The sequence below is a fragment of the Felis catus genome, chromosome A2 (assembly GCF_018350175.1).
Source record: "Felis catus isolate Fca126 chromosome A2, F.catus_Fca126_mat1.0, whole genome shotgun sequence".
Classification (NCBI taxonomy): domain Eukaryota; kingdom Metazoa; phylum Chordata; class Mammalia; order Carnivora; family Felidae; genus Felis; species Felis catus.
The window spans coordinates 54692841-54708117 of NC_058369.1; the positions used below are offsets into that span (position 1 = coordinate 54692841).

The following is a 15277-nucleotide window of genomic DNA, read 5'->3' on the forward strand; positions in this document are numbered from 1 at the left end:
GCTTGCATTGTGCTTTTCTACGGGGACAGGAGAATGGCCACTAAAACTCCCACCAAGGTGGGGGCTCACGGAGTTGTCATCAATTGCCCAACAGGGTATGTCCTAGGCTCTAAGTGTTCCCTTCTTCTGGGTCACCCTCTCCTCTCCCAGCCAGGGCTTCCCCTCTGACCCTCAGCCTCAGGCCTACCAAGAAGCCTCACTGATTTTCAGTAAGCCCTTCCATGCCCACCCCACCCCTGGATCCTTAGAGCAGGTTCTCAGAGGACCAAGGGACCCACCTCAAACTCACGGACAGCAGCTGCCAGCCGGGGGGAATGCAGGCAGTTCTCACTGAGTAGACTCAGACACCTGTCGAACTGCAGGATGTGAGCAGCATGGTGATCAAACTCCTGCTCCCGGGCCAGGAAGACATCGGCCACCTTCTGCTGGTCCTCCCTGCAGCCGGGTAGGGAGATGGGACAGTGAGAACTCAGCCTCGTGACCAGCACGGTGTTAGTTGGTGAGCGTTGATCATGTCACACTGGGTAGTGGTCCCAACTTGACCCTCCCACACTCATTTTACTTTGGGCAAAGGACCCAACATCTGCACCTCGGCTTCTGCATTGGTCAAACAGAGACACAGTTTCACTTGGTGTGGTGTTAACCACCCCATCCCCCAGTGCAACGGAAGTACGGGCAGCAGACCATGGACAGCTCACCAGTGCAATAGCCTCTCCCTCAGCTCCTCTAGGATCCCCTGGTGAAGGTCTCGGATGGCTGGGAGTTCACTCAGGCCGCGCCTCAGCTCCTCCCTGGCCAATGTGTCCTTGCTCTCGTGGTCTATTTCATCCAAGGCCCTCATGACAGCTCCGTGGAAATCCTGAAACCCCAAAGGTCCGTCATCCCACAGTTGATAGGCCTGAGCACAAGTCCCCTGCAGCTTTGAAACCCTGGCCTACATACAGATAGCACAAGACCTTAGGCCAGCATCTCAGACCCCAGCGTTCTCACCTGTAAAACAGGGGTGGTAACACACACCTGCTGTTCACAGGTAGCTGATGCCCAAAGAACACCCACCACAAGTCCTGGTGCAGCGGGAGGCTTTCAAGCATGTTCATTCCCGAACTTAGGTTTTGCTCTTCTTCTGAAAAGTTGGGTAATTCCCTCTCTGGAGAAGTACAAAGCTCTGCTCTACCGTTATGTCTTTGAAAAGGTTCATGCACTGTGTTGTTTTAAAGCAAAGTCTAAAGAAGTCATAGGCAACCACTCCATGGGGTGTTAAGCAGTCACTGAAAACGATGCAGATGGTGTCTATGTAAACAAATTCGTGTCCTAGAGTTAGGACATCAAGAAGGGATACACAGTTGTCTTTCCACCCTGACATGGCTGTCTAAAACAGGAACAAAGGAAAAAGCTGAAAAGAAATGGAGTGAAATGTAAACAGTGGCTGTGTCAGGGGTATAAGATCAGGAATGGTTTTTTTCTTCTCTGTTTTCTTTTCTTTTAAAAAAAATTTTTTTTACATTTATTTATTTTTAAGAGACAGAGAGAGACAGAGTACAAGTGGGGAGGGGCAGAGAGGGAGACACAGAATCAGATGCAGGCTCCAGGCTCTGAGCTGTCAGCACAGAGCCCGACGTGGGGCTGGAACCCACGAACTGTGAGATCATGACCTGAGCCGAAGTCGGACGCTTAACCGACTGAGCCACCCAGGTGCCCCATCTTCTCTGTTTTCTAAAATTTCTGTATTGTGATTCATTACTTTAAAAATTCAACTAAATTTAATGAACATTAAAATTGTAAAGAATGCAAGACATCTTTCTCACAACAAAAAACTATCTTCAAATCTACCTGCTCTTGCATGAGCCCCAGGCCTGAAGTTTTAATTATATGGAATATACTGAAACCACCTTGAATTGTGGAATAATAAACACCAGGAAAACCTCAGTATCAGAGGACATGTGGTCCATCCCCAATCAAGGTCAAATCACCTTTATAACATTCAGGAAGGATGCCCACACTGCCTTGTTTGATTGCCTCTCTGACAGAGAACTCATTACTGAGCTAGACAGTTAATTCCACTGCTGAACAGTTTTTATTGCTAGAATTGTCTCTTTACATTGAGATCTGAAAGGGGAAAATGCCTGAGAGGATGGGCAGTCCCTCCTCCAGGAAGTCTTTCTGGTCTTCTCCAGGAAAGGAGTGCAGGAGAAGGGGAGGACTGGGAAAAAAAGGCAGGGAAGTGGGACAGGGCTAGAGAGAAAGACAAAGGGAGAGATAAAAATGAGAAAACAGAGAGAAGGAGAGGGAGAAAGAGGAGAAAAGATGGAGGGTAGGAAGGAGGGACTGATGGATAGCAGGACACAGAACCCTCCAATATCTGTAAAGAGGCTGCGGTGCTGTCAGACAGAGGACAGCAGGTGTGGAGGTGACAAAGGTCCCTGCTTCCTGAACACCTCCTCCAGTCTGGAGCTGACTTCCTGCTGCTGTAACCTGCCCTTCCGGGAATCTGGGCAGAGATGGCGGGGAGGACAAGGAGAGGGCACCCACCCTGGCTTGTGGTCCCACGGAGGGAGAATGAGCTGGTTCCTCCTGAGGCCAGCCCTCATCAGTCCCAGTCTGGTGCAGTTTGAAGGTTTCAGGACACCTCTAGCCCCATCACCAAGGTCAGAAACTTGGGGCTGAGTCTTCAACTAATGAATGGATTCTCTGGCTGAAGGCGTGTGTGTCCTTAAGTGGAGACCACATGCTTGAGCTATAATTAGAAATCAAGAGTGGCTGGGTGGTTCAGGCGGTTGGGTGTCTGACTTCGGCTCAGGTCATGATCTCACAGCTCATGAGTTTGAACCCCGCGTTGGGCTCTGCGCTGACAGCTCAGAGCCTGAAGCCTGCTTTGGATTCTGTGTCTCCCCATCTCTCTGCCCCTCCCCCACTCATGCTCTGTCTCTGTCTCTCAAAAATAAATAAATGTTAAAAAAAAAAATCAAATCCCATTGTACCTAAGCTATCAGAACCTTTCCTGAAAGCATGTTTCAGAGGGTGAAGAAAGTATGAACTACAAGTGAGAGGGAAAGGAAGGTAATGTTTAATTCTTATTTCTGCCCACAGCTGGCTCTGGGACACTGGGGTCATTCTGAACCTGGAGTGGGGGTTTCTCTGCTGACCCAAGGGCAGGAGGACCCTCCCATTCTTCCTTATGGGTCTCCATGTTTAGGACCCAGGCTCCAGCCCTACAGGATCTTCTCAGCCCTGGAATCCCAGAGAAAGAAAGAAAACGTCCTGATGAAGAAGGATAATTCCTTTTGCTTGGGCTTGGGCAGCTGATTGACAGACTTTCAACACATTGTTATCGGCTCTGTGCCAGGTTCAAGCCCAGCTACACCAGAAGAAGCTGATGACTGTGGGTAAGCTGTCACTTATCTGAGCCTCATTTTCCTCATCTGTAAAATGGAAATAATGGCACCACTAAGTACAGCATGAGGCTGTTGAGAGGCTCATCCTGATGCTTAAAACTGCTTTATAAACTGTAAAGTGCTATCCCCATTGCAGTTGTGATTATATTTTAGCTATGACATCTTCAGAGCAGGGTTACATCTGTTTTGTTTCCTGCTGTGTTTCTAAAGCCCAACAGAGCATGTGACACAGAGGAGTTTTATTATACTTGCTGACTGACAGAAAGACCTTATTTATTTAACAGGAGAGTGAGCCACAGGGGAGCCAAGACTGCAATCTGGTCACCCTGCAGCCTGGACCACCACAGAAAGAGGAAGAGGGAGAGAAGGAAGGACAAGCAAAGACAAGACTGATGGTTGCATGTGCATTGTACCCCAGGGAGCTAAAATATTAACTGCTCTGCAAGCTAGTTTCTCATCTGTAATTAATTCTCACTAAACTGACTAAGTCCCAATCGGCAGGATGGCCATCATCGACACGACTCGTTTCAAAAACCAGAGCATAATTGGACTCGCCACAAACATCCGTTCTTAAAACTCATGCATCGGCTGGAAGCACCGAGTGCCTGTCGCACCATCCATCACTCCCTGAAAGGTTTCTGCTGTCTTAATAGTTCTGGCCATCATTGCACCTGGGGGCTCTTAGATGGAGGAAGGAGGTAGGAGATAGCCAGCTCTCATCCCCTTATTCGTTCAAAGTGAGTGCCTGCTCTGCACCAAGTCCCAAGGAGGGAGTAGGAGCAGGAAATGCTGTTCTGCCCTCAAAGAGTTTGCAATCTTGAGGAAAAGAAAGGAGTAAAAACACAATTTCAACACAGAAGTAGAAGTACTGTGAGTGGGCAAGGCACAGGGGCTGTGGCAGGCCATAAGAGGGAGACCTGACTTAGCTCTGGGAAAGCATCCTATCTCCTCTGAGATAGGAAGGGAGTGTTTCAGGCAGAGGAGGCAACATGTGCAAAGGCCCTGAGGTGGAGGAGGCACTAAGTTAAATGTGTCTTGGGTGCAGTATGCACGTACATGTGAGTGTGCGCACTGTGCAAGTGCATAGGACTGGAATATGATGGCAATGGACGGTCACACAGACGACCCATCCCACAGGGCCCTGCAGGGTTTTAAAGGCAATTGGGTTTCATCCTGGGGTGACAGGGAACCACTGGACCAAATATCTATCTTACAAAATTCACGTTGTCGGGAGAACAAACTGGAGGTGGCCAGAACGAGAGCAAGACCAGTGAGAAGGCCGTCGCAGTCATCCAGGAGAAAGGCCCAGACCCAATGGTGGCCATGGGGACCGAGAGAGGGAATGGACTGGAGATAATAAGGAAGAAGAACTGAGTGGCCACAATGCCTACAGGATCCAATCCAAACGCATCTGGGCACCAGAGGTCTTCTTGATCTGGTTCCCCTTCTCATCATGCCCACTTACCAGCTCTCTGTGGAGCCTCTGCTCCAGCCTTAGAGCCTCTAGACCCCAAGCCAAGGCCTAGAGAACACAAATGAGTCCTTATCAACCTGGAGAGTTGCAAATGTGTGACCCTGAGCAAGTCACTTCATCTGTATGGACCTCAATTTCCCCCTCTGCTAAATGGGAATACAAATACCTTCTTCACAGTGTTTGTGCATATTGCCTTCTGCTCTGTTTAAGGATTCTTTGTTTCCTGTGCTTCCCTTCTCCCCTAGACTCTGTTTCACTTATCTCTGTCTCCCTAGCACCCTGCACAGGGAAGGTGATCAACACATGACAACTATAGTTTGGCACTATTATTATTTCCATTTTATTTCCAATAAAATAATCAGGTCCAGAAGGATTAAGTAAATTGCCCAACGTCATCAAGATGGCAAGATCTGGGCCCAAGTCAGCCTGACTCCAAAGTTGTAGCTCTCTTACAGATGGCCCAGACGGGGGAGTGACAGATGCAGGTCAAGGAGGGGGACTAGAACGCGGTTCCTGAGTGCTAGCCAGGGCTTCTGGCCCAATCTCAGAGACCCTGGGGCAGCTTGGTGGAGAGGCCCGAGTGTGAGGGCTGCCTCTCTGCCTCTGGGGCTCAGACAAGTTTCCTGGAGCTCACAGCATTCTCAGGACCCTGTCCTGGGCTTGTGTAAAGTGGAAGCTGCGACTTCACATGCAGAAGCCTGGGCCCTTGGCCCCTTTTTCTCTTCTCCAAACCTGCTACTGAGTTTTCTAGGCAACACAGCACCTCTATTCTCTGAGCTAAACAGTTGGTGGGTGGCCAAGGTCCTCTTTGCAAGTAGTCAAACCACTGATGTTGTCGCCAAAAGTTAAGTGGACTCACTGGGATCCCATCTGGCCAAACGCACACCAACCTCAACCACAACCCACCTGTGTCACAAACATGCATTGGCAGGCCATGAGCTGTCCAGCAGACATGACTTCACCTGGCATGGTCAGCCACTGGAGGGTACTGTGGAACCCTGAAAACAATTCTGTTTTCAGAGGGGCAAAGACTCCTTCAGCTGTATACAAAATGTATGAACCACACAGAAAAATAAATACATTGGACTTCATGTTAACAGATGACTATGGAAAAGGGAATCTGGTTGTGCTATGTACTACTCCTATCCTTGTTACTTTTCTGTAAAACTGAATTTTTTTTTAAATAGAAGTTTAAAAAATCATTGAAAAAGTAAGATGAAAAGGGGAAAAAATGGTTAGATATCAATTTAACAAAAGAAGCATAGAACCTACACTCTGAAAACAACAAAACTTCATCGAAAGAAATTAAAGACCTAGGTAAATGGAAAGAGGTCTCGTATACACAACTTAATACTGTTAAGAGGGTAACATTCCCCAAGTTGATATAGAGATTCGTCTTAACCCTCATCAAAATCCCAGTCACCTGTTTGTAGAGAAACTTGACAAGCCGATTCTAAAATTCACATGAAGATACAAGGACCCAGAATAGTCAAAACTATCTTGAGGGGCACCTGGGTGGCTCAGTCAGGGTCTGACTGGCTCAGGTCATGATCTCACAGTTTGTGAGTTCAAGTCCTGCGTCGGGCTCTGTGCTGACAGCTCAGAGCCTGGAGCCTGCTTCGGATTCTGTGTCTCCCTCTCTCTCTGCCCCTCCCCTGCTCATGCTCTTTCAAAAATAAATAAACATTATATAAAAATTTGAAAAAAGAAAAAACAAAAAACAATCTTGAAAAAGAAGAACAAAGGTGAAAGACTCACGGTTCCTGGTTTCAAAACTTACTATAGGCCTAAAGGAATCAAGATTGTGTGATATTGGTATAGGACAGACATAAAGATCAATGAAATAGAATTCAGAGTCCAGAGATAAATTCAGAAATAAATGTTTATGGTTAAGTGATTTTTAGCAAGGGTGCCAAGAAAATTCAGTGGGGAAAAAAAGCCTTTTCAACAAATGGTGCTGAGATATTTGGATATCCACATTCAAAAGAATGAATCTGGACTCCTTCTTTATATCCTATACAAAAATTAACCCAGAATCAAATACCTAAATGTGAAAGCTAAAACTATAAAACTCTTTAAAGAAAATATGGGAGGGCCGCCTGGGTGGCTCAGTCAGTTAAGCATCCAACTTCAGCTCAGGTCATAATCTCGCAGTTTATGGGTTAGAGCCCCACACTGGGCTCTGTGCTCACGGCTCAGAGCCTGGGGCCTGCCTCAGATTCTGAGCCTCCCCCTCTCTCTCTGCGCCTCCCTGCTCACGCTCTGTCTCTCTCTCTCAAAAATAAATAAACATTAAAAAAATAATAAAGAAAGAAAATATGGGAGTAAATCTTTGTGATTTGGAGCTAGACAAAGCTTTCTTAGATATAACATCAAAAATGCAACCAACAAAACAAAAAATTAGATTACATTAAAATTAAAAACTTATATGCTTCAAAGGACACCATGGAGACAATGAAAAGACAAGCCACAGAACAGGAGGGATTATTTGCAAATCACATATCTGATAAGGGACTTGCATGTATATAGAACCAAAATGAAAAGATAGCCCTTTAAAAAATGGGCAAAGGATTTGAAAAGATAGTTTTCTAAAGAAAATATACAAATGACCAAGAAGTACATGAAAAGATAGATGCCTGACATCGTTAGTCATTAGAGAGATGCAAAATCAAAACCACAGTGAGATCCCACTTTATATCCACCAGGATGGCTATAATAAAAAAGACAGATAATAACAAGTTCTGCAAGGAGAATATAAAATGGTGCAGCCACTTTGGAAAACAGCTGGTAGTTCCTCAAAAGGTTAAAAGTTACCATATGGTCCAGAAATTGCACTCTTAGGTATATTCCCAAGAGAATGGAAAATGTATGTTCATACAAGAATTTGCCCATGAATGTTCATGGCAGCATTTTCAAAATAATCAAAAAGTGGAAAGAACTCAAATGTCCATCAACTGATGAATGGATAACAAAACGTGGTCTATCCACACAATGGAATATTAGCCATGAAAGGGGTGAAGTACTGACACATGCTACAATGTGGATGAACCTTGCTGCAATTTACGTGAAATTTCAAAAACAGGAAAACCTACAAGAGACAGAACTAGACAGTGGGTGCCTAGGGCTGAGGCAGGGTGATGGCGAGTGACAGCTTTGGGGTTTGGGGTTTCTTTCTGGGATCATGAGAATGTGCCAAAATGGATTGTCGTGATGATTACACAACTCTGAATGTGCTAAATGGCTGAATTGTATGGTATAAGATTTATATCTCAATTAAGCTATTAAAAATTGAATACGGAAGCCACAGATTGGGAGAATATTTACAATACGTATATCTGAAAATAGACTTGTGTCCAGGATATTTAAAGAATTCCTATAGATCCATAAGAAAAAGAAGACAACCTAATTAAAAAGTAGGCAAAAGAACTTCAAATGAGGATTTTCAAACGGCTAATAAACAGAAAGATACTCAATTTCATCAACCATCAATTGGTGGTTGCTGCTAAAACAACAATGAGAAACCACTACACAATCACCAGAATGGCCATGAGTAGAAAGATGGGCAATACCAATACGCTGGGCAGCATGAGGAACGTTATTCCCAAATGTTGGGGGTGGGAGTATATATATTCAACCACTCTGAAAACCTATTCGGCAGTTCCTAATAAAGCTGAATCTATGCTTACTCTATGACCAACAATTCCACTCTAGGTAGATACTAAGGAGAAATGAGTGTTTATGTTCCCTAATGATACGTATATGAACATTCATAGCAGCTTTATAATAGCCCAAGCTGGAAACAGCCCAAATCATCAACAGGATAGATACACCAACTGTGGTATATCCACACAAAAGAATACTAATAGGCATCAAAACTTGGATGAATCTCACATATTATGTTGAGCTAAAGAAGCCAGACACAAAAGAATACATAATTCATGACTCCATTCATATGAAATCCAACAACAGGCTAAACCAATCCAATGTGATGGAAAGCAAAACAGTGGCAACCTCTGGAGGGTGATACGGACTGGGAAGGGGCACAGGACGCCTCCTGGGATGATGAAAATGCTCTACGAGTGGCAGTTACAAGCGTACGCACACACATATATTAAATATTTAGGCTCTACCTTTGTGCACCTATCTGTAAGTTACAAAACATTTTTTAAAAAGGAAAGCGGTTCTCTGAGGTCCCTGGGTGAGGAAAGACAAGCACTGCTTTTCTCCACTGCTTTCATGTCTCCTCCAAGCCCTTTAATTAAAGTTAAACTCCAGGGCCTGGAGTTCATGGTCCTTCATGATCCAGAGCTGATCCAGCCTACCTTTGCAGCGGACTGCTCATTTCTGTATACCCCTGCTTCTCCAAGATAAGCCTGCTTGACAATCGTCTGTGGGACTTACTGAAAACCCAGATCGCTGGGCTCACCTCCAGAGTTTCCATCCAGTAGGCTGTGAATGGGGCCGGGTAATTTTCATTTCTCCCATGTTCCCAGGTGCTGCTGGGTCTTGGGACCACACTTGGAGCACTACTGCTTTATAGGAGTCCTCTTTCCAGCTGCTGTGTCTTTGTTCTGTGCTTCTGACATCTGGTCCATGTCTTGCTCATCTTTTAAAGCTGCTTCAAACCCTACCTCCATCAGGAAGGCCTCCTGGGTCAGTCTAGTGGCCTTACAAGTATCCTACAGCCTCTGGAACTCTGGGGTTACAACCTGAAGGGAGCCACCTTGGTCTCAGAACGTCTCTGAAGTCTCATGTTTTAGCTTAAGAATTAAGGTGTATTTAACATTATTCTCCAAAATATATCCATGTGTGATTTAATTTACTTAATACATATCTAGGGGCAGCTAGGTGGCTCAGTCAGTTAAGCTCCGACTTCAGCTCAGGTCATGATCTCACGGTTCGTGGGTTTGAGTCCCGATCGGGCTCTCTGCTTTCGGCACAGCGCCTGCTTCAGATTCTCTGACCCCCTCTGTCTCTGCCTCTCCCCTGCTTGTGTTCTTTAAATAGACATTAAAAATTTTTTTAATTAAAAAAATATATCTATCTAAAGCAAAGCAGGAGTGCTTAGAAAATGTGCTCTCTTTATGCTGTGGCCTCAAGTGCTCCTGGACACCTACTGCATACCTCAGGGAGGAATGTATGCATCCCAGCCTGAAAAACAATGGCTTTACAGAATTTTGCATTGTCAGGCTATTTACTTACTCTGTATGTTTCTGTGATCTTCCCTCCAATTATGCAGGGAGCAGACTGTGTCTCATTCACTTTCACCCTTAGATTGACCCAGCTTTGTTCATAGCTGTGCTGAGTGGATGTTTTTAAACCATATTTTCTAAAGCTCCTGGGGATCTGTGCACAGCCAGGATTGGGGAACAGTGTTCCAGAGGATGCTTCTCTCGAGGGGGCAGGGAATCACAGAGAACTCATGCCGAGTGGATTTTACAGGATCATGTACCTGTGGGTCTCAAATGTTACTGTCCATCAGCATCACCTGGAAGTTTTGTTAAAATGCAGATGCCCAGACCCTACCCCTAGAGTTTCTGGTTTAGCAGTTGTGGGCTGGGGCCCAAGAATATGCATTTCCTATAAGTTCTCAGGTGCCGCTGGTTCAGGGACCACATTCTGAGAACCACTGAAATAGATGACTATTTCTCACACTGCTCCATGGAGACCCAGGGATTAGAGAGGTGGAGGCAGAACCCAAACTTTGGCCCCTCCCACCTTTGAAACAAAGCACCTCTGCTTTTAGCTACTCTTCATACTGAGGGTCTGAGTGAAATTCCACTTGAAGAGAGTTTTCGTGGCTAAAAATGTCTGAGTCCCACCAGGGTGAGGGATTAAGGAGGAAGGGACTTTCCAGGGTCACACAGCAAGTTTCTTCCTGAACTGAATGAAAATATACAGGGAAGAGCCACGCACCTGGGATAGGAACCACTTTACTGAGAACTCCCCAACAGCTACTACATTCATACTTCCCAATAAGGACAGCTTACCCCTTCTCCAACAGTTCAGGTAGAAAGAAAAGCACATTTTCTCACACTGAACCAAAATTTGTCTCTCTCTGAGTCCACCAAAGATCAATAAGTTCACTTTGTCCTGGAAGAGAGCCCAGCAAAGACTTAGAAACAGGGCCCTCCCCACTGAATTAAAACTTAATTTTTACTGTCATCTACGGACTGGAACTACAAAAGTTAGACACTGTATGTTAACTAAAATTTAAATATAAAAAAAAAATGAATGCAAAATGCTATGGTGGGTGGGATCCAGAACAGAAAAAAGACTTCAGTAAAAATGAAGGGTATCTGAATAAATTATGGAATTCAGTTAATACAAATAAATAAGTAAAAGTAAGAGACAGACACAAAATCTTCCTATCTCCACACAACTTCCCCAGCATGAGGCTACCTGGGAGCTTGGTCTGGGTTAACCTGTGGGTGCCCTAGCATCATGCCCTCCCACCCAACCCACCAGACCACCCTTCCCCTCCTCCCCCTCCTTCAGGGCACCTTCTGCTCTACTCAGGGCTCCCAAGTTCCTATGCCTCCCTTTTGAAAGGCCTTGGGGCATGGCATTCAGGCTCTCCCTCAAGACCAGCTCTCCAAGCCCCTTCCTGTACACCACACACCCCCAAGCCCTCCACTCTGTGGACTCATTCCTGCTGCTCCTATCCCCTGGAAAGCCTGTCCGTCAATGCCAGCTCAACATCCTCTCTTCTAGGAAGCCTTCCCTGATTTCATTCCTCCTGTGTACACTCATTCTCCCCTCCTTAGGTTCCCTGCCACCTAAATGCACTGTACCACTTCTGTTTGTTTCCTCCCCTTCTCAGGGCTCTGGGGTCAGATGGTCCTGGTCCTACTTCTTACTGGCTGTGTGACCTTGGGTAATTGGACTCATTCAACCATGTGAGAAATATTTATTGAGCACAGACTATGTGCAATTAAATGACATAATGTATGTAAATTGTCAACCACACAATAGGAGGTCAACAAATGCTCACTGCCGCTCCTGCCACCCCTCCTCAGCATCAGCTACACTGGACATTGGCTGTAATGAGAAGCCAGAGCTGGTTGGGTGAGGAAAGAGGGGACCTGGGTGGGGAGTAAACTGATAGCACCCAGCTTACATAAACTCATAAATTTGCTAGTGAGTCCCTCTAGATTCTGTACTTGCCCCAGTCATGTCAGCACCATGGCCACAGTTGAGTTAAACACATATGCAGTGACAACGGAGGGCTTCTGAGTAAGTGGCCTTTTCCTCCGAGAAGTCTGAGAAATCTGGCTTGTCCCGGACACTCCTGATGCGCTTTCAGGTGGCTACCACCATTGAGCAAGGCGGGTGTGGGAGGTGATGAGTGGGCTGGATGCAGGGAGGATCTGAGAAGCCTCTTGTCTGCCTTTCTGCCCTATGGCCTCCTAATACCCCTCCCTAAGTCCCCTGACCCTTTCACAAAAGCCCGCTAGGCCCCTGAGAGCCCTCTCCCCACTCTACACACTCACTTCCTTGGGGAAATCCGGGTCACTGCTGGGGCTTCGGTTGACATCTCCACACTTGATCACTTCTGGTAGACATCCTGTGCCCAGCCCATCACTGGGATGTCCTTCACCCGCCCCTCATGGTTCACAAAACTCACACTAAACTCCTCATCACCCCCATGCCTAGCCTGACCCCCTCCAGCACTTGCTGCTATGGTGAGTCAGCAAGCCAGAAATCTGCTACCTCTCCTGTACCCCACAGCCACTCACCAAGCATGCTGTCCTCCAATCTGCCTGCAGCTCTCCAGTCCAGTGTCACCTCCTGCTGGAATCACTCAATGGCCTCCCCACAGAACTCTAGGGGATCAAACCCAAAGCCCCACTTCTGTGTTGCTCTGCCCCTCACCTGTCACCACTCTCTCACACACATGCTCCAGCCACCTAGAATTTCTTTAAGTTTCCAAACACTCCAATCTCTAACTGGCCTCTGGATCTTTGTACATGTGGATCCCGTTGCCGGGTACAAGCCTTCCTCACCTGGCTAATTGCTCCCCATCCTGTAGGTCTCAGCTTAGACACATTTCCTCTGGGAGTCCTTCTCCCACACCCAGAAGCCTGGGACATATTCCTTGTCTGAACCTCTCAGGCTCAGTATGCCCCTACCATTGTACTAATATTGCCCCTTTTTGCGCCTGTCTCCTTCCTAGACTGTCAGTCCCTGAAGCGCAGGGACCCCGTACCCAGCACATAAGAGGTGCTCAGGAAATATTTGTGATGGAAGATGTGGTAGGACTGCTATAAGGGCTGACCCCGCCATCACTCATTCATCAGATATTTACTGAGCCCTGATGGTGTACTGGGTCTCACAAGCCATTGGGAATGGGACCGGTCAAGCTCTCTGCCCTCCAGGAGCTCTGAGTTTAGTGAGGGAGAGACACAGTAAACAAGCCTCTAAAACAGCCCCAAAACAAATGAAGCAAAGTGGATGGAATGAAACGGGAGGGAAAGATAAGTCAACAATCAGTAACCCCACTCTCAGTAAGGGACAGAAGGATGAGACAGAAAGCCAGCAAGGATGGAGGAGACTCAAAGCACTGTCGATCAGCCTGACCTAAGTGACATCTATAGGATACCCACCAGCTAGAGCAGAAAATACATTCTTTTCAAGCACACATGGAACATTCTCCAGGACATACTATATACCAGGCCACAAAACAAATCTCCATAAATTTAAAACCACACAATGTACATTCTCCAACCACGACAGCATTAAAAGCGAGCAGCGGGAGGAAATTTGGGAAATTCACAAATAGTTGGAAACAGAACAACTTAATTTTAAATAACTCATGGGTCAAAGAAGAAATCACAAAGGGAATTAGAAAGTATTTGGAACTGCATGAAAATGAAAATACAACATAAGTAAACAAATACATGAATTAGATGAGTTTTAGATATGAAACATTCTGTAAAGAAAATAAAGTATGAGCTAGCTGATACAAAAGAGGAGGTACAGCTGTGGTTCCTGAACTTCCCTTGGCATCCACACCCTTGCCATGGCCTCATCATGGGGAGAGAAGATCCCTGCCCCTTGTCTTTGGTCCAGGCCACAGCACTTGCTCTGGCCAATGGGTCATGGGCAGAAGTGATCATGCACCAGTTGTAAGGCTGAATCTCAGATGCCCTCTGGTGTTTCTTTCTTTTTTTCCTTAAAGTTTACTTATTTATTTTGAGAGAGAGGGTGGGGCAGGGAGAAGGGGAGAAAGAGAGAAGCCCAAGCAGGCTGCATGATGTCAGTGCAGAAGCCAGGCGGGGCTCAGTCCCACAAATTGTAAGATCATGACCTGAGCTGACATCAAGAGTTGGATGCTTAACTGACTGAGCCACCCAGACGCCCCTCCTCTGGTATTTCTGCTTGTTCCCTGAAATCACCACAGGGAGAGCCTTCCCTGGGTGCCTGCTGTCTCTTCAGCCTGGGTCCCAGAATGAATACACAAGAAGCACAGCCACTGAAGTGAACCCAGCTTTGACCGATTCAGTTGACCCAACTTCCCTTGCAACTAATAGTGCCCAGTGAGACAGAGGCAAAAGTGGACAAGTAAACTTTTCAGAAAAAAAAATTTTTTTCAAGGGGCTGGGAACATGACCTTTTTTAAAAAAAAAATTTTTTTTTTCAATGTTTATTTATTTTTGGGACAGAGAGAGACAGAGCATGAACGGGGGAGGGGCAGAGAGAGAGGAAACACAGAATCGGAAACAGGCTCCAGGCTCTGAGCCATCAGCGCAGAGCCTGACGCGGGGCTCGAACTCACGGACCGCGAGATCGTGACCTGGCTGAAGTCGGACGCTTAACCGACTGCGCCACCCAGGCGCCCCAGAACATGACCTTTTAATTTTCCCCTTTTTTCCTTCTTGCCTGGGACATGGATGTGATGGTGAGAACTGCATCAACCATCCTCTGTTCATGAAGAACCTTGGAAATGGATGCGGCAGAAAGATAAATGAAACCTTGGTCCCTGGTACTTTGTGGAGCTGCCAAACTTAACCTCAATCTCTTACTTCTGAACTTATTTCACATGAGAGAATCACCTTTACATTAATTAAGCTATCATAACTGGGTTTTCATTACTAGCAGCTGAAGACAATTTTTAACCAAAATAGAATTATTAGGAAAGGCTTCTGTAGTAGATTGTATTTTTCCCAAGTGGCCCATAACAATATCTCCTATCTCACAGGATCATTGCACAATGTGAGCTGGATATTTCTCCCATTGATGGTGGAAACCGTACCTCCTCCCCTTGAACTTGGGTAGACCTTTGTGACTGTCTCCATTAACAGTATGGTGGAAGTGGTGCTACGTGACTTAAGGCTAGATCATAAAAATGCCAGGCACTTCCTCCTGGCTCTCTCTTGGGACACTCACTCTTGGAATGCAGCCACCATGC

The 15277-nt window shown here is 46.2% G+C and overlaps 1 protein-coding gene across 2 annotated transcripts in view; it reads right to left on the reverse strand.

The window, feature by feature from the left end:
- FGD5 (FYVE, RhoGEF and PH domain containing 5) overlaps positions 1–15277 on the reverse strand; it is a 122160-nt gene that overhangs the window by 33057 nt on the left and 73826 nt on the right. For both annotated transcript variants that reach the window (XM_023250049.2, XM_023250048.2), the window contains exons 6-7: positions 699–859; positions 279–435 (exon numbers count right to left, since the gene is read on the reverse strand). In XM_023250049.2, coding sequence (XP_023105817.1) covers positions 279–435; positions 699–859 — 318 coding nt within the window. The remainder of the gene's footprint in view (positions 1–278; positions 436–698; positions 860–15277) is intronic.